Here is a 21,208-nt window from a genome sequence, read left to right on the forward strand (position 1 = left end):
CCTATGCCCTTCTCACATGGACCCACTCCTACTAATACTTTGAATATTGTCCTTACAGAAATTCAAACAGCAAATAAACATGAGGAAAATTAGGTGAAATGGAAGTTTTCATTTTTGTATTGGGAAAGGTTTGATCATGATGAACATTCTTTAGAAAAAAAGTCTTTGTCTGGCTAATGGATATATCTATTCTGAGCATAAAAAAGAGTTTGCATTGAATCACAACTGTCAAATTATTAAACAGAATATGTAATGCGACTATTGTATCCACCTTTGTGTATTCTAAGCCTGCTGTCATACAAGATATACACAATATCCGAATTGGGTTTTTGTGAAAGGCTTCAGTTCACTCAAATAGTTAAACCTAAAACCCAACCTTGAAAAAAATCAAAGAAATCAATGTATTTTGGTTTTGATCCATATAATTGTTCTGTTATGGGTTTTCATTAATTTCTCATAAGAATTATCTTACATGTGAAAAACCTGGATGCCAAGGACATATTTATCCAAATTTTCTTTCCCAAAGAGGCACAAAAATAATCTATTGTACTGAAATTAAAATTCTTTTAAAAGCAGTTGTTCCATTTGATTAAATCCATTTAAGCCTGCTAACGAATTTTAATATTGGTATATATATTTTTATATTCTTATCCAAAGTAAATTGTCATTTGCCAGATATAAGTTTTATTATTTACATTTTCATCTAATTGGCACTTTCTATACATGATTAAATAGTTCTTACAAAGGCAACTAAAAAAAATAAGAAAAACAGAGTGATTTATAGTATTTCCACATTTGTGAATTATTTAATTATAACTTGAACTTATAAGTTTTTTGTTATGATAAAACATTCAGAAAACAAATAATTTAGTGGAAGGCGGTTTGGCACAGTGGTTTTCATTCCGGTTATTGAACTTTGAGGTCAGACAATCAAACTGCACTCTAACCATTCTTGCTGGCCATATAGATACCCCAGCTTGCGTTGTTGACAGGATGTGAAGTAGTTCACGTTATGTTTCAACCTGCAAGTTTTTCGTGGTATATAAATATAATTAATAAAAAATTAACCCCTTACCTAGAAAGTGTCTCTTAGGCCTTGTTTGAGGTGCATTCAATATTTAAAAAACCCCAGGTTAACACTTTTATAAAACAAACCTATCACATTAAATTTTCTTATATACTTACATTTTTTTTTCCTTCCACAAAAATGATCCTTTTTGCTTTTAGCTTTACCTATCTTTGGTTCATGCTTATGGTGTCGTATGTCTGCGGACCTTTTATAGATAATGTGTGGAGAGTGGTCAGATCCCGCTGTAAAGTTTTGTGCCACTGCTATATGTTCCGGTAGTGGTTGAATCAAGTAGTCCGTTTCAGCTGTACGTATTAAGCCAGTCTATAAAAGAAAGAAACTGCATTTATTTTCAGAGTAAATATTAAATTATCAAAAAAAAAAAAAAAAAAATATTTGAGATAAAAAAAATGAACATGATGTAGCTGAAGGGAACAGTAAATATTAAAAAACACAAAGAAACATAAAAAGATATCCTATAACAAACAATAATGAAAGTCATTATAAACTAATTTTACTGTGTTTTTGTCCATCCTGATGTTATAAATAAAATTTATAATCTAAAATGTGAAACCATTTGTTTTACCTTATTTAATATTCTTTAATTGCATCTCTAAACACAACAAAATGTTAAACTATTTATCTTTAAGAACCAACAAATTAGTGGTAATTGAAGTTAACATGAATACTTTAAATCTAATAACACTAATGTGAAGACCGGAGGAAACAAGCGAAAATTGGACGTAATCGCTCTGGTCTGTTAGTCAGCGATGGCAGACTTCTCTTTTAACAATGCGCAAATCAACACTTCCTCTGGATGCTACTGCCTGATTCTGAACCCAGCCAAATGAGATGGGTTGATTTCAATCAAACAGACAAACCAAAATGTAACTGTCATTGAGAACGTATCCAGGGTAGTAAAGGTAATTATAGTCGACGTTTATAGCGACATCCAATTGGCTGCAGATTCTGAATCTGATGATAATACGTTTTACTATCTATATTGGTGTTCTTGCTCAGTGATGGCTACAGAAATCTGTTGACAGGGGATCAAACAAATCCGACAGGGGATCAAACAAATCCGACAGGGAGTCCAAACCAAGCAAGATGCTTAAGAAGCCTGAACCAAGGGACAGGGTCCAAGGGTAAAATTCTTAGTGGAGCCAAGGACTGAAGGGGTCCATACTTGTCCATGACCTAAAGAGGGTCCATGCTTGTCCATGGAGGTAAAAAACCCCTTGATCCCTGCTTGTACCACAACCTGCTCTCTGAATGTTAAATGACATGAATATTATTTATCATTATTATTGATAAGAAGTGGAATAGTTAGCCTTAGTCTACAGCATGAAGAGCTTCTTGTCCTGTGCAAGGTTTGTTTGGCATACCCTTGGCAGTGCCTAAAAAAATATTTTAATACAAAATAGGAATCATCTTGTATTATTGTGTAAAGAAAATTTCTTTGACAAGTAATTATATGTTTGTACTAAATCATGCGATAGTTGGTCTTGGAAAAAATATATTTCTGTTTTGTTTTAGATAGATTTATTAAATATTTTCAGGAAGTCATAAAATAAACAGAAACTATTAAATAGTGATTACTGTACACCCTTCATCAATATAACCACATGCAATGTGTCCCAGACACTTTATGACCAGAAAAAAAGATATGGGTCACTTGATTTTCTACATTCTACCACTTGCTACTGTCTCAGGCCGGATGGTTTTGTGTTCTATCATTCACAATTTAAGAGTTATTCATCAAGCTGTGAAAAGCAAGTTAACCTGAGCTTTCCTTAAGGTCTCTTAAACATTTTGCGCTTTCTTTCATCATTGCAATTTTATTGGAACATCATCTGGCAGCTAATATAGATGTCACTAAAAATTACTGTAGGCAGTCAACCTTTATGTATGGATACATGAAAAAATTAAAATTAAAAAATGATGTCATCTTAAAGGGACTGCGACTCGTGGAGTAAATAAATGACCTAAATACAGAAGCTTAATTTTTTTCCCAAGATATTTAGAAATATTACATCAAATTACTTTGACAGAAAAAAAAAACTAGTCCAATTTATTTGTTTATTCTAGATTAAATGATCAATATTCAATGGCAATGGTTTTAAACATGAACCATATTGAAGTAGTATTTTAAATTTAATAAATTCTTCAAAAAATTTAATATCATAGAAATAGGTGGTTGAAGAATAAATTTTAATTTGGTCAATGTGATTAATCTCTCATCATGTTGACTCAAAACGTATGGGAGATCATCATTTTCTAATGCAGATTCCAAGCCTCCATGAATCTCTTTTAATAGATAATAAAAAAAATGGCTGAAAATTGCTATGTTCCTGTTCACCCGTAATAGCTTTGCATATAAAAAAAAAGAAGATAAGACACCACCATCATCAAACACGATGAAACACAGCACAGTGTTGGTTGATGTTATTATTCTTTTATTTATGGGTAGTGATAGTAGCAAAACTAGACATTGTGTTATGGTCTAACAAATTTAACTACATTATGTTATCATTAACCTTTTATCTTCTTCCCTATTTCAGCTGCTTGACTAGGGATACTCCCCAGTGAGCGGATAGTTTTGCATGTTGTGCATTAATGTTTTTGTATCCAGTAACGAGGGGTAACCAGTGCTGTGATCATCGATGAAATAATGATGTATAAGATTGACATCATTATTTCTGGTAATTGTTTTCTTCATTAAGAAAACATTGTTTTCAATTTAAGATTGGATTCACAAAGAATGATGACTGGGAATAATGACCTTAAATTCAAAGGTCAATATTGTGACCACACCCACCAGTCACATGACATGGATGGGTTGATGCAACTGGGGCACAGGCTGTCATACTTATATCTGCCAAACATCTAACCAAACTAAATTCAGGATTATCATATTAAAGAGGAAACCAAGAAGACTTTTTCCAGGAGCACTTAATGACAGCAAGTTCAACAATGAAAATTTTGACCGACAACAGATATGGAGAACCTAAAAAGAAATATTAAACAGGAGCAGTGTGTAAAGCAATTTTCTCATCACTTTTGTAATAATACTACAAAAAAAAAATGAAAAAAAAAACAAGAGTGATTTATAATCAGAAGAAATTCTTGTTAAAATTGTTTCAATCTAGTTTACCACCATGTACCTAAACACCCACTATTTCATGTGGACATCAACTGACGCAAAACTTGATTATATTGAGTACACGAGGAAATGAAATGTGAAATGTTAGCGCTTAACTTTGAGTTTCTCAACTGTGTTTTTGTGGTTTTAATCTCACGCTACCCATTCACATGTTATCTATTTTTGTCTCTCTCCAACCAGGAGTATAAATAGGTACCTTGTAGGATGCAAATGTTCTATGTTGAACGTATTTAGACTGCGCCACTGAATATTCATGCTTGACTGGGTACTCACCCCAGGGTGTAATTAATACCGTTTCCACTGACAGGGAAATGGAGTGCTTTGATATGTATACACGCCAAAAATAATTATATTATTTTAATTCAATATTACAGCTTATTTTAGTCAGTCATCTTTTTAGTTGAAAAAAAAAACCCACTTGATTTAATTAAAATACTTGTGGTACAAATGCAACTCACTCTAATAGAAGTAAAAACATTTTCACTATTAATTTATCTCCATGGACAGCAATAATCACCAATATTATAATATCATAGTAGTAAACCATAAATTATCTAAAGCAAAATTTTAAGTGTATTCCTATTATTAAATATATGTTATATAAAAGTAAATTATAAAAATAACTATATAAAGTTTTTAGATTAAGGACTCCAAAACTATGAATCATAAAGTAATTCAAGCAAAGATTTAATGATTGATATGTTAAAAAAAGAAAACAGTAGGTAAACGAGTCACTGTTTGTACAAGGTGTTGAAAAGAGTAATTATGAGTCGAAGTACAGTATTTAATTGTTTCTTATGAATATTATCAAATCTATTTTAATATATTTTGTGGGGGCCCCATAATATTAGATGATTTGCAGGACCTTGCAAACGCCGGATGATAAAGCTAATATCTATTGATTGACATATCTTAAATGACACACTTTTCGGTGAGCTTTAAAAAGTTTAATAATGGTTACTTAAATAACTACACAATAGGAATATAACTGTAAGTATATTACCAAATGAAGTGTAGAAAATCCAATGCTTATAAAATTACACAACTTTTTAAAAGTGAAGGACGTTCACAGTTGAACCACCGATAAGAAATATTGAATACAATGAAGGGTGTAATGGCACAATAGACATTTTTACAGTACATAGAACCTAATCTTCCATACACGTCATTGGTTGTTTTTAAACCCAATAAACATTTATATACTGTAAGGTATAGAGGCTTTAGTTAAATGCTTAATTCTCATTGCATGCGCTTCCTTAATAATAATAATAATAGCAATAATAATAATAATAATAATAACAATAAAAATAACAATAATAATAATAATTATTATCATTATTAACATTTATTCTATATGGAATTGTTGACATTCTGTAACCAGGGCCCTCTAACACCCAGACCCCCAGCAAATATACCACGGGTACCTCGCAACCTGGACATTTTGAGACCTGAAATGCCTTGGTTACATAATGTCCAGATTACGAAGCACCAGCAGCAGAGCGTCATGAAAAATCCAGGTTACAAAATGTCTGCCACACATCTACATGATAAAAAGATAAAAAAACAAAATTACCTTAAAGGTACTTACTGAACTTAACTTAAAAACTAAACTTGAAATCAAAATCATTAGCTAATACACAGTGGTAAACAGAAATGCAATATCACAATGGATGAACAAAAAGCAGGTTTTTTTGAGCTTTTCAAAATGAAATGTTTTACGTTGCATTTTTAAAGTAACCTGTGTATATTCACCATAAGAAGAAATGTTACACTCTAAAGGTACGTAATGAATCAGATATACACCTTTATTAAATGACATCCTCAATATTGTGACATCATGAATATCTGCTGACATCATAGGCAATATCTGTTGATAAGTTTTTACTATTAGTACAGAAGATGGAGGGGAGCCTGTTTCAGGCCTACACGTTTATACATTTAAAGCTTAAAATTTAATTTGGATATTCCAATGCATGTAGCACATATAGAACCTTAAAGAAATGTCGATTAAAAGGAAAATATTACTTCTGTACAATAACATATGTTTTCATTGTTGTTCTCTCCCCCATCCTCCCTCACCACAAACACCAGTCTAGAAACAAATAGTGTTTCAGTACCCAGAAAAAAAAAACCCAGCACAGAACACCAGATTGGTTTTTAGTGTTTCGATCTTTTAAATATCAATATGCGAATTAATAATATGGTCAAATTTTCAACTGGCTTTGAACTTTAAATGCATATAAAATGCATTAACAAAAAAAGTTCACTTTTTTTCTGAAACAGAAAGTAAATAGGGAGGCCTTTTAAACAGATTTATATACAGTTGCATAATAGTAATTAAATACAATAACTTTTTAAAGGCACATTGGAACCATTCAACTTGTTATGAATAACTAAATATATATTTATTTTTCTGAAGAATCATAAACACTATCAAATATTATATAACAAATTGTAAATTATAATAATTTTTTTAAGGTGGCTGAACTTTGTTCAACAGGAAGTAAAGTTCAGAGATACATCTACAAACGTGACACGTGCGGAATCAAATATTCACGCCAAAGGAACTTATTCTTCTGGAAGGGTATAATGCATTTTTGTGGCAAGTAGATGACCACAAACTTCACCAAAAATCAAGATTTTTTAGAAATATATTATCTTTACAATCAATTTTCTTTGCCAATATTATTTCTATTGTTGTCAAATTACATGGCTAACTGTCACCAACACATTGTAAGGGATAGAAAATGATCCTTTACATCCGTTTTTCAATATCAAGATATGGTATGCACAATACGTGAAAAAAATTAATGAGTTCGCTGAAAGCCACAAAATGAGGATGATATGCAAAAACGTGCACTCAACTCTGAGCGTCACTAAGTAGAGATGTAGTATTGATATATGGCAGCACTGTTTATGGTGCTGAAGATGAGCATGTCCGGTCAAACATGTCAAAGAGGAATTAAAGGCTTAGACAAAAGTGTTCAGGGGTGAGTGACTGTGCCAAGAAATGACAGCTAGTGGATGTATTGGCTTCTGTTCATAATCCACAGTAAATCCCTTTAATTTCTACTGTCCTTTAATTTTTGTTTAGAAATTTTAAGAATCATCTTTAAAAAAAATAAATGATCTCAGAATCATGGGGCCATTGGCTTAAATCACTTTTTAGGTAGCCGGCTAGCCTGTATGCCTAGCCATTTCATTGAACCTGTGCCAAACTCAGCTTGAGACTTGTCCTACATAAAATTAATTAAATTACTATCACAAGTATGATTTTGAAATTATATTTAAATAAATACTGCTTTAAGGTGCATTAAACAGCTTGATTAGACTGTAGTTAAAAGTCAAAGCGATTAAACCAAATTGTAGAATACTTTGTCTGGAAATTGTGGGGTGGGGGGAACGGCCCTAATGGGGGCACAGCAGTTAAGTAGCAGGTCTCAATGAGGAGATCTATTATGTGAAATAGGAGGATATGGTGATAGGAGGTAATTTTTAACTACCTGAGCTTCTTCCAGGTTTTCCAGTGTGGGGAGGGAGAGGCATGAACTTTTTCTTTTGGGGGAGGGGTTCTCCCTGCGCATCCCTAGATATGCTGCTGTTACAATCCATCTTCAACTAATTAGAATTTAAAAATCCCTGATTCTCTGGGCATGTCACAATCCCTCAGATGTTACTAGTGTCCACATCCACTAGCCTACGTCCATGACATCTGAACTAAACTAAAACCCAAATACTTGATAATAATTTTAGGTACATTTGTACATTTATTTTGGTTTTGTGCCTCGAGGTTGTGTCAATATGAGGCGTTATATAAATCCAGAATTATTATTTATTATTATTATTTAAGGTATTTTCGACAGCACATATGTTTAAACTAAAGTTTAATAGCTACATGTGGTCTAGATTTTCTTTTTTATTGGTTTAGATATTTGTGTCTGTAGTGTGCAGTTTTCACAGAGCAAGATGCATATGACATATTTTTAAAGGATAAGTGGGAAAACTGTAATTACTATACTTAATTAAAAATATATATTAATATGTCACAAAATAATCACAGGTTGCTTTGCATTAAACGTATGCTGTCGTTGCGAAGGACGCCTTGTAATTTGACAAGCTTCCTCAATCAATTCTTCAACTAAATCCAATTAATGAAATAAAACTACAAAACTTGTGCATAAAATCTCCAATAACAACTCTGTCTACAAGTTAATTGATGAGACCAGATGAACACCGGTATACAAATCTCTGCAGAAAATAACAGTAAGAGTTGCGAATATGAAAGGTGATCGCTGGGACACCAGTATAAAAGTTATGATAATTGATTACAATTATAATAGTACTAAACCCATGCAATGATCCTTATCAGTTGGCAGTAAACCCAAATGCTAGATATACTGTAAGACTAAAGTTGTGTTTGCATTAGACTGACAAGACGTAAATTAACCTTGGTCAAATCATATCATCATTTGTAACTGGATTTAAAAAGGGTGGTTATGTTTTGGGAGAACCCCTTATTTCTGCCGAAATCCCTCTCCTAGATTTCCTGAACGAATCCTCTAACCTAAATAATAATCCACTGCAGACCCACCCAGACTGTGACGGAATGTTTTGCAAACACTGACCTTTTGCAAACATAACTACTTTTATAGCATTATTTAGACCCATAAAACACAATAATCACCCTGGCATCAGGGGATTTTCCCCCATCCCACCGGGGCCCTTTGGCAGGCCCCTGGATCCCAAGCCCTGAGAATCCTCCCCCCTTGTAAGAACCTGGCCAGGGCCGGTTAAATATAGTCAAGTAGGTCTTACCGTAACTGGCTAAAAACAGATGGTAAGATTTTTCGCGTGCATGGTCAATCTATTAATGGGTACATTCTCTTGAAGTTCAATGATGTGCAGTAATAGCATGCACTCATAAAGATATTTTAAACCTAGTCACACAGTTCAAATTTGATTTTTTTTCTGATCAGGTACAAGAGCCGGGATAATTTTCCGGGACAGCTTTCATTCATTAAACAATACAGTTCCATATTTGAATGGCTTATTTATTATATTAAAGTATTTAAACAATTATCTTTCAATTGCGAATTAGAAGATGAAAACATTTTCATTTCCTATTTCTTTGCTCAAACCCTTAAATCACCCTGAAGACAATTAATGGGTGTTTGTAGATAAAAGGCCTGCAAATTCGTGATAAGTTATAATAATTTTATGGATTTCAAAGATTTCAAGACAAATAACTTGAATAGATTTTCAGTTGAATTATTTTTCTACTTCATAAATAAATAATGATAAATATACAAATTAAATGATATCCTGGAAAGAAGCAGAATTAATTTAACAAATATTATTCATTCATTAAACAATGCTTATTTTTTTAAAATCACTTTGTTGTTTGTTCACTTCAAAGCAGACAAACAGGTTGTTTTTTTGTTGGACTGTCTGACCCCTGAGCCAGACTTAAATGTTATTGACAGAGACATTTTAAATGTCAGTATTTTTTCTATAAAATTTCTAAGAAGTCAAAAGTTATTTTTGCTATAAAGTCTGTCGAGAAAAACATGTCTTTGATATGCTGAAATCCTTACAATTATTTTTTCAACACAAAAACTGCAGGTAATGGCAACAAAAAATTTTTTTTTTTTCCTCCACTAAAACTCATATCTTTTACATCAATTTTTAATTCGGAATAAGAAAGCCTTCCACTCATAAAGCCCCGAGTAATACAGAAAGCAGAGCAGGCCTACTGTCAGTGGTGTAACACCTATGAGTTTACACTGGTGAAAATCAGGGGCCATGGACCATAAGAGCCCTCCGGATATTAATCAGCATTTCTTTGCCAACCTGGACCAGGACTGCACTCTTTTAAACTTGGCAGGGCCAAATATCAATTCAGCAAGGTAGTTCGCAAAGGGCGGAATAATGTAAAAATACATAAAAAATGCTAGAGTGAAGCGGGTTTCGCTTCTACCCGTAGGGCCCGAGTCTAGGACCTCAAATGTTAGGCTAGCCAGGAGCCTCTAGTCTCAAGTGTCTTCTGTGCCCCAAATTCAAGTCAGTATGGGATGTATAATGGTTCAGTTAAAACAAATCCTTTTACTTAAATTAATTTTAGGCCGTATTTTGCTGCCCATGGTAATGGCAATGGGTCCCCTCTAGCTAGGAACACAGTTAACATTCAGTTTGCAAGTAGGTTGTTGTCAAAGTACTTGGCTGGCTTGTGCCTTGCTGAAGGCACATTTTAGTTTTAATGTAGGAATTCATTTTAAACGTTGTAATATGAAGTGAACGCTAATCTATCCCATTTCCTATAAAGTCAATGTGACTAATTGCAAGCAGACCTCGTAACCTATTACACTTTCTTCACAAGTGATGGAGATTCTCAAAAGTGATGAGTTCATTTTGACAATTATTGGCACATGTCTATCTTTTCGTATATTTAATATTCCGTTTCTTGAACAAATGCTGAACTTGTTTCACTTATTTATTTTTACTTTATTCTATCATATTTAACAAGAATGCAAAGGCTAGTCAGCGAGCTGATCAAAAGAAGAAATTCTTTGGAATAACCAGAATAAATGGAAAAAGCAAATAAGAAAAAGAATAACAAAAACGAATGACTATGTACAAACATGGCAGATTTTGCCCACCATAAGGGAAGGAGGGTTATGTTCTTACAGGTGTTGAAGTACCATGGTATAATGACATTTTACTCCAGGTTTCATTTTATTGAACCAATGCCAAAAACAACAAAATTTGGTAGGTTGCTATTATTTGAAAATAAGTATAGTAATTAAAATAATAGGTAGCATTTACCATAATGTCAACAAGTTTAGTTGAATAAAACCTGTAAGAAAATGGTTTAAAGTCAGGCTCCGGAGGAAAAATATTTTTTGATATGTTGTAGAACTGATTTTTCTAAGACAGAAAAAAGCTGTTTGACGAAAAACTGGGGAACGATGAATGAAATACAGATTTTTTAATATTTAAAAACTGGGGAAAAAGGGGCATAACTGCCCGTTTTTACACCTTATTCCCCCAGTTTTTAAATATTAAAAAATCTGTATCTCATTCACCGTTCCCCAGTTTTTCGTCAAAAAACTTTTTTCTGTCTTAGAAAAATCAGTTCTACAACATATCAAAAATTTTTTTTTCCTCCGGCGCCTGACTTTAAAAGCTTTAATGCTAGCAGGCATCAGACATCCCTATTATGAGCTGTTCACATTCAGATGAGATCATGTGGTCAGGTATGATTAAAGCATACCTTCACTAATCGTTGTTTACTTCCTAAAAAGTGGTTATGAGTTATGCCAGGAATTATCAATATTTCGAGCTGTTATTCTTAAATTAATTTCTTTCAATAAATTTTACATAGTGCCTATTTTGAATTGCTTAATAAATCTACTGGAACAAATTTCACATCAACATGAGTTTGCTAGTACGCATGCAATCAGGGGCGGATTTAGCCAGGATTACCCTTTTGAAAAGCCAAAAAAAAGAAAAAAAAGAAAGCTGAAAAAAAACTTTATTGATTGCCAAAACGCCTCCGAGGTTATTTCCGGCGTCAAGAAAATAAAAATTACCTCCTAAAGTAGTGATGCCTCTCAATCGCCCACCCCCACTTTTTTGGACATCTCAGAATCTGCCCGACCCTTGCAATGCAATAAAACACCATATATTGTGCGTCACTTTGGAGTCAGCTTATATGTACAGTCATTTTAGTGTTAACTACCATAAAGCAAATCCCTGCAATGGCATTGCTGCCATTGTAAAATTTATATGGAAAAGATAATTAAAAAATAAAGAAAAAAAAAACACTTTGTTATAACTTCAGGGAATATTTACATGTTAAGTGATATGAAAAAAAGAAATTAAATTGAGAATGAAATTGAAAAAAAAAAATGTTTTTGTCTGGTTGGGTTGAGCAGACACATTGGCAATGGCTCAAGACTGTTGATCACAAAGTACTTTGTTGTTGACATGTCAATATATTGAAACACAAATTATAGGATCTCAGGCCTCTGGACATTTATCTAAAATACAGTTGTTGCAGATAAAAAAAAAGAATTAAAAAAAAACAAGAATAATGAAAAGTTATAAAATAAATAAAATTACATTTTGAAAAGTTTCTGCACATTTAGGCAAACACAATATGCTTAAAATAAGTTGTTGAAATTGAGACAGATTATTCTCTGTTTACAATAAATTGAGCGATTCACATGTAACCCAATTCCAGTAAGGTGTATTATTCTCAAATATTTGGTGCTATTTAAGGAAAATATATAGGTTCCTTATCAAGTCCATCAATCTAAAAACTATGCCCCTGGGAATACAAACATCAATCAAAGATTCTTTGGACTGTAAACTTCTGCATTTTTACAAACCTTTAAAGTTACAAATTCTACAATTCGTCTTTATGGTCTTAAATTGTGTGGGGTGGGTGGCTTGCTACCATACTCAAAATTCAATTTTAGGCAACTGGGTAGGCCTCCTGAAATTTTTTGGAATGGAGCCAATTCAGCAAAATAGAAACTAATATAAGGAAATAACTTAAAGTAATATACAATGTAAATGTATATATAAGGTCCTTGTTGAAAATCAACAAGGCCATTTGGATTAGGTCCCTGGGGATATGCCATGGCCACAGTACCCCCTACCATGGTTAGCATACCAGGAGATTCTCTACACTGTGTGACTAGCATACTGAGTTTGTGCATGTTGTTGTTATGCACGTGGAACCCAGGATGTAACACCCCATCCAAAGGACGATTTAATTAAAAGCAAGTGTCTTGCCCAAGGGCACAAGCAAGTACAGCATTAGCAGGTCTCCAACCACAGTTAAACCCCTTACTGTTGCATTAACTTGAAGGTGGATGAATAGATGGATTTATTCGCCACCAAAGATAACCCATAAAAGAAATTCCAGTGGGGTCCTTCTGGTGATGATTGGGCAGTACACCAGGGGACAATCCTCTATTCTTTTGCAGAGTTACCGTGTTCTTTAATAGGCACATGGGCCAAAATGACCAATAGCTTAAACGACCCACCTGAAAGAAGGTGCGCTATCGTAACTCGCATTCCAGCCCTCGAACAGAAACAAAAGGAGAGCAGCAATGGGAATTGAACCAGGGACCTAGAGATCTCCACAGTTCAGTGTGCACAGAGAGACTACCACCAGTTTAGCCAACTGAGCTAAGCTGCTCTCTTTACAGGATGGAAACACGTCTAATGACGTTTGTTTTTAAGTATATTTGAATGTTTATTATGCAAATTTTAAGTGAAAAAAGCATTAAAAAAAACAATTAGTTGTGAAGTAGGAAAAGAAAAAATTATTTTTGTGTCTTTGATTTGACCATGAAAAATATCTTTACAAAATGCCTCCACTATTGTATATAGAACAACAGTGGTTGTCTAGAGAAAAAAAAAAATATAAATTTTTTCTGTAAATGCCTCCGGGGAGATGTGTGATATCGCACACTATTTCCTACTCAGGGCAAAAGTGAGCACACTCTAAAATTGTTGCTTACTTTGTTCAATTTTATGTTTAAGCATATAATTGTTAACATCTTCAGGACCTCTTTGCTGTAACATGTTTTAATTAACTTATTTAAATAATTGTTTGTACTAATTTGCTTGACAATTGCCAACAAAATTTCAAAGCCTTGCAGAATTTCCTCATAAACTTATCGGTAGTTACTCCTTCATACAGTGATTAACATTAATTTCCACTCAAATTTGATCATAAATTCCTCTTTGTTTTCCAACCAGACACATAATTTTCTATTTTAAAAATGATGTTATATTTACAGACATGATGAGGGAGACAGTATAACCTATTTACCTTCAAAGATTATTGTAATTAATACATGTTTTAATCTCAAATGCATTTAAATATAGATCATGTCTTTGCATGTAAGTAGACACAACTTTTCTTTCATTCCATAATTAATATGGTTTAATACGTTAATTTTCAGGCTAAAACAAAAGCCCAATCTTTGAGCTATGATTCATTCACCTGGGGTAGGCTTTGGAAATGAATTAAGTTGTTGTTTTTGGTCGCTGAACAATAGGTCTCCTTTCATTTCCATCACTTAACTTTTTGACCACCTTTACATTAGAGTGATTCATCCATCATAGCTGCTCGTTTGGGACCCTCGTACCATACAATGAATGTACAAAGAAAACAGTACAATAGGCCTACACACAGCTCCTAAAATACCATGGCAGCATAGCTTAGTTATTAAAATGCAGACTTAAAATTTAATATATATTTTTATTATTTTAAGTTTTTTTTTTTTTTTTGGTCGCAATTGTATATAGCTTATACTTACAATACAATAAAATACAAATCTATCTTTATTCTGGAAAGCTCATTTCAATACATTTGAAGTACTGGTATCCCAAGAGGTCAAGATTAAGTAAAAAAAACCCCCCAAAATAACAGATTAAAGAAAAAGAGATAAAAACAATAAAATATTGTTGTTTTTGGTCGCTGAACAAATATAGCAAATATCTAAACTGTTAAAATTGTGTCTGATTTTCTGACAGAAATGTTAGAGCTTGTTTGATAAAATGACCCAATTATTGATACAAGAACAATCATTAAAAATTAGGGTATTTGTAACTACAGCATGTAGAGATTTCAAAACGAAAGGCCAATATGGGTATACTATTTGCATCATGTGGAGGAAGCATGCAATGATAGGCATGGTATGGAAATAGATTGGTTTGTGCTTTATGACGTTTCAAGTGATCACAAGATCTTTTTGTCGAATTTTTCAACACAACAAAATAATAGGTATGAATATATTATTATAAATTTTCAGAAAAACTTTGACAATTTCCCCTAATATTGAGCAACAGACGACCACAGAATTTTCAGAGCAGAAAAGAGAGAGGTTAAACAACTTATTATGAATTTCGAGAAAAAGTTTAAAAAAAATTTCCCTAATATTGAGCAGCAGTCAATCACAGAATCAGAAAAGAGGGAAGTTAGACAATGATGATAAAAACCTCACATATTTTACATTTACATCAAGACAATGTCAAAGAGTACTAATGACAATGATGATGGTTATGGTAAAAATTGTCCTATGTCACTAAATAAGTAAAAACAATGATGGTAATATTGATGACGATGATGATTATGTCAGTGGTTATGATAAAGACAATGTCAAAGAGTACTAATGACAATGATGATGGTTATGGTAATGATACTGATGAAGGTAATGGTGATGACAATGGCAATGATGATGATAAAGACATAGATAAGGATGGTGGCTGATGATGAAAATGATGATTAGAAATTATGACAATGACTGTTGATAATGATTGGTAAAATTACAGAAATGTGAGGTGTCAATTCTCTGTGGTTATGCCAGCCTTTCTTTTTTCCCCAATCCCTAGTCAGTCCCAAGTCAACAGTAATAACGTGGTTCTTTTATGAAGGTCTTGTGGCCTTTTCAACTATGCCACAATAATTCTTGTCAAAGTTACCCAAAACTAATGTTAAAATGACTTTCAAAATGGTAAGAATAATATCCATTTCCTCCTTACAAATAAATGGGCACGTGCACACACAAACACACAGTACAAAGAATTGAAAGAAAAAAATATACGCAAAACGTGTCTCATGAATTATAACAACAGTAGCTTTAGGAAGAATTTATCACAATAGTGCGAATGTATTCAAAAGTTGTAATAGTAGGAATTGGCCTTTATGTAGCTATTTTAACAGACTCTTACTTGTGATATAGGGGTAGGAAAGGAATTGGTGCTCAAGCCCCAGGAAATTCACCCCGACAGGGACGGACCCAATAGGACCCTATTTTGTCACTACACTTTAATATTTCAGTACGTACAGTACAATGCCATGTAAAATAATAATAACTAAACATTGTATGTGCCTTTTCTTTAATCTATGTTCTGTGCAAATGTGGTCTAGAATAGGATTGCATAGTGACCAATTTCCAATTCTGGTCCACACCACAATGATAATATTGGCCATTTAAACAAACATCAGTGGCACCTTGCAGTCTTGTTTTAATTTTGTCTTGGGAGCAGGTAAGCATTCATGACCTGAATCGAAAAAATAAAGTCACATTTTGAGGAACTATAACACTTGTTTAGAAATTCTTGTGTAAAAGTTAAGTACAGCCAAAGTACTAAAGCACTTAACTTGACTCCAATCTGTCTGTTTATCCTATTTTTTTGTAAATATTACTGTCTCCTACAATCTACCAGCTTAATACACTAAAAATATCCAATTGTAATCTTAATCATCCTACTCCTATGCATACAATGGTCGGTTACTAAACTTCAATAGACCAATGCATGAGCACATACGAGATAAGTAATTTTAGAAATGGGGTAGTAGGTGTCTAATTATACTAAATAAGTTATAAAGTATTTAAATTGGTAATGATCTTGGATACAGTAGCAGAACCAATATGAGGTTGGTACAAAAGGACATAAGTACTTCTTCGGACAAGTCAAGCTCCCCACTGGTCACGACGCATCGGACCAAAATTTGAGGAAACAAAATAAAAAATTGTCAGAACCATTTGTTACACAGCTTATGCCTCCGTCCAGCTGGTGCCACCACAAAATGTATACCAACAAAATATTTCAGAAATATTCCACAGAAGCAAGTTCATAAAAAATAAAACCAACAAAAAAACTCATTGCAATAAAACAGAGAAGTAGAATTAGGTATGAGTGTACTCTTTCTTAAGGTCACATGAAGGTCAAAAAGCAGTGAAAATATTAACCAAAAAGAAAAACATGAATACCTGTACAGTTGAACTTGCCTAAGTCCAATCCAAAATGCCACCAAAATATTGTACGACTTAGATAAAATTTGACTAACAGATTGTTAAATAATGGAAAACACAACAATTATGGCATGTAAAATTAGATCGACTTAGAAATTATTCGACTTAGGCAAAGTCGACTTAGGCAAGTTTAACTGTACTAACATTCTGGCAAATACTTTGATAATATTTAAAATACTCTTATGTTCATTTTCATCGGACAAAATATCGTTAGATTTTACCTGATTTTAATAAATTTAATTGTTTATTAAATTATTAAATGCTTATGTAAAAGAATTAAATAAGTTACTTCCAATGAGGTAAAGCTTTGAAATTCTTTTTTTATTGATTTAGCAACTTTACACTTAACAGCAATGTTTTACTGACTTTTTTTTTACTAAAACAATATTTAAGTTGAATGCCAGCCAATATAATAAAGGTCATGTAAAGGATATTGGAACAATTAATTTACTGTATTTCCCACATTTTGAGTGGGCGACTCTTACAGAACATAGTAAGTACAGGGGCCCATTCAAATATGCAAAAATAGATGCATAACCATTGATTTATGATCAATTTTATTTTTATTGTTAAAAAAATTTATTAAATAATAAATATTATTTATGGTGGTAAATCGATGAGGAATATATACTATACTATGAATTTAAATATTATTAAAGGCTATTTCTCAACACATAGTGAGTTTTTTGATTTAAAAAAAAAAACAAGCTTTTTCTTATTACATCAAACAACAGTCAATAGTGTGGTGACATAACCTTCCATTTGTTTGTAATCATTTCTTTGCACTACTCTTTCAAGAGGTTCTTGTAAAACCCTGTTAAACATCATAATAGATGCTCTTGAGTCTTCCTGATGTCAGCAAACAGAACAAATAACTGATTAATATACATACCAACAAACTCTACTAGTGTATGTCTTTCTTTAATTAATTTTATTTGAACTATTTGTTAAAGTAGCACTCCATTCATCAGGCCTGGAAAAAAAATGTTTGTGCCTCTGACCATGAAATTGTCTCAATAAAATGCCTCCACCACCATCTTATATCTGTACACTATATATAGCCAACATTTTATTCTTTTAAATATTTTTTCCCTCAAAATGCCTTGGGGACATTTGTGATACCTCCAATCAAAAATTGAAAATGATTTATACAAAACAATACTGAAAACTATCTTGGTTTACTAACACTAAAAGACGCATACAAAATGCCATGGATAAGTTCTATTTGAAATAGCCACCACATTCCTAAAATTTAACTTAAACAGCATGGAATCTTCAGCTGAACATCTTTGACGGGTTTTATACAAAGGATGTGTCAATCTACTGTATTTTATTGAGGATACATAAAATTCAAAGGCACAGTTTGTTACTGTTACTGAGGATGTGAAAATTGTAACCAAATGTGTCTTGTGACAATTTCACTTGTCCACTTCCATAACAGTCTGGTCAAACCTAATGCCGACCACTCAGTGACAGGCTAATTAGATTATTTGTTTATATCGCCTTATAATGACAATTTACTTTGATCACATGTGTATTCCCTTGTTGCTAATATACTGCTAAAGCCTTTCCTGTTCTAGACTTTTATTGATACTGACCTAGATCAACTTGCTTTGATTCTCCTGTTCATTGACATACCCCCCTCTACAACAGTGCCATGTAACAACGAAAGTATGAGCTCTCACTAGCTAAAGCCAGGGGCCCCGGGGACCTCCTGTACCAAACTGAGACTTTATGTGGCCTTCCCCCCACCCCAGTGTGGTAGAATCCAAAGAAGCCATAGCCAGGTGCCTTAAGCCTCTTTGTTATGCCACTACTCTGCAACTATTAATCTATAATTTATACTCATCATATTAATTGACATAAGAAATCAACCCACGAAAATAAACAACAAATGAAGTTCAAAATATAGAAATCACAATGACTTGTGTCACTTCCTTCAGAGGATGTTAAAATTATTGTTGAATTCTGATATTTTTTGTATAGTATGACACTAGATGTAGACTAAATCATATGATATATACAGACAAAAAAACATCCCTTATATATGCAATTGACATGCATAATTCTGGTACAATTAATCATGAAAAAAAGTGTTTGAATTTAGATACAACAAAGAAAGAAAAACATCCAAGCCATTCACTATGTGACAACTTTAAAAGCAAATAGGCATATGACAGTGATTCTTGGCATTACAGTACATTGTACAAGACATGTTCTTGAGTGCATATAACAAGAGGCTGATCAAATAATGAGGTGTATGCTAAGACCAAACTCTTTGTGGCACTACAGTGTAAACATGATTTATTAGTATATAGTAAAAACTTATAAAAACTTTTGACAAATAGATGCAATCCTAAACCTGTTTTCCACAAATCAAATTCATTTTATTCACATCTCTATCCAGGTTTTTGACTTCAGTGAAATCAGTAGTTCAAACTGTTTCTACTGTTTGCGAAGCGAAAAACTGCGTAACCAATCAGAGCTCAGGAAGGGAAATACTCAAGGAACAGAGAATTTGTCCAATAGAAGGTTTGGCCGATAGAAATACGAATGCGCATGCACATAAACTGATGCCTTTGATTTGACCAAATAAATTTGCCTAGTGCAAAAAAGGCTTTATATTACTGTATAAAGTTTTAGCATACACCACTGCCAGTTAAATAAATGGCAAATGGGTGGTGGTACTTGTAGCTTAAGCTCCTATTCCATGTTGGAACAACCAGTGGGCTTATATAGGCCTACATTAAAATTCTCTTTTACTTTGGTTTAATCACTCGCATATGTTCCTAATTTGTTCATTTTTATTAGTGCACTAAATTAATTAATGAGGGATAAATAGATATTATTTAGTGCCTTATTTGATTATATAGGGTTTAGTAATCTATTATAAAATTTGGAAAGAAATTATTCAATCAATATCCTTGAGATAAGACAGGAGATTTAATGAAATATTTTATATTCCCATAATTGTTGAATAAAACTCTTGCCAGAATTGCAGGTAAAATACACTTCTACCATTGAATTCTTAAGTTATATGCTATAATTCTTGGCAGAATGACTGTGATTCTGCTTATATTTCCTGCCAACAATTCACCAATCATTCACTCTTATGGATCAATTGCCAGCCAACTTCTGTATTACACAGGCAGAAAGAAAATATCCCAAAACTGTTTAAATAACAGCTGCTACCATCTCAACAAATTATTAAGTTTACTCAATGGACCAAAGTTTGACCATGGAGGAATAAATAAGATTGACAGGGGAAGATAAACTGGTCAACTGGTACAGGTGAGATTAGATTGAATATCAATTTCACTAAATGTATATCACCAGTGTCCTAAATACACTATTCAATGGAAATATATTAAAAGCGGGACATTTGTGCAAATAAATATACTAATGATTTGACTAGGGCAGTGGCGGATCCAGGGAGTGGTCAAAGCGGTTCTCATTCTTAGGCAAAATATAAACAATCTTTACTCATGTATGAAATTATTTAAGGAAGAAAATAAAATGGCTAAAATGGAAACAGAAAACATAGCTTAATCACTCCACAGCCCCACAAATAAATCTCATATTAGGTAAAGAAGGCCCAAATCTTCTCTCAGGGCATAGGACATGCACTCTACAATCATAGGTTGTTGGTTGCCACTGTATGTGAAAAAATTGGAAAGGTAGGATAGATTGATAGTGACATTAAAACAATAGCAATAATTATATAATTAATTTTTATTAAAGTTAACCATTTTGCAAACAGGATATTTAGTGGTCATTGACGCATATAGAGTACATTGACACTTGGGCAATTTACCAACACATTAACATGACGAAACAAACATTACTGCAGTGCCTTTCAATACTTAATAATAAAATTAATGAACAACCCTATAGCCAATCAAACACCAGCATATCATCACAGAGCAGCTGAAGGAGTTGGCTACTACTATATTCGTTATATTATCAGTACAGTGCAAGAGGCATCAAAGACAGTTATATTATGGTAATTACATTAAATGCTTTATTATGATATGATCTGGATTTTTCTTGGAATTTTAATGACTTGTCTAATGGAATGTGTTTTTTCCCCCTTTCTTGGCTTACATAAAAGGTGAGAATTATTCAAGGATGGATATT

The 21,208-nt window shown here is 32.9% G+C and overlaps 1 protein-coding gene across 1 annotated transcript in view; it reads right to left on the minus strand.

Moving 5' to 3' along the window:
- Positions 1-21,208, minus strand: part of LOC117114999 (A disintegrin and metalloproteinase with thrombospondin motifs 16-like) — a 96,852-nt gene that overhangs the window by 41,896 nt on the left and 33,748 nt on the right. Inside the window, exons 4-5 of the mRNA XM_033258629.1 lie at positions 1,186-1,393; positions 743-750 (exon numbers count right to left, since the gene is read on the minus strand). Of these exons, the coding sequence (XP_033114520.1) occupies positions 743-750; positions 1,186-1,393 (216 nt within the window). The remainder of the gene's footprint in view (positions 1-742; positions 751-1,185; positions 1,394-21,208) is intronic.

The sequence above is a fragment of the Anneissia japonica genome, unplaced genomic scaffold (genome assembly GCF_011630105.1).
Source record: "Anneissia japonica isolate Jap-2015-1 unplaced genomic scaffold, ASM1163010v1 scaffold119_len492752_cov174, whole genome shotgun sequence".
NCBI classification, from domain to species: Eukaryota; Metazoa; Echinodermata; class Crinoidea; order Comatulida; family Comatulidae; genus Anneissia; species Anneissia japonica.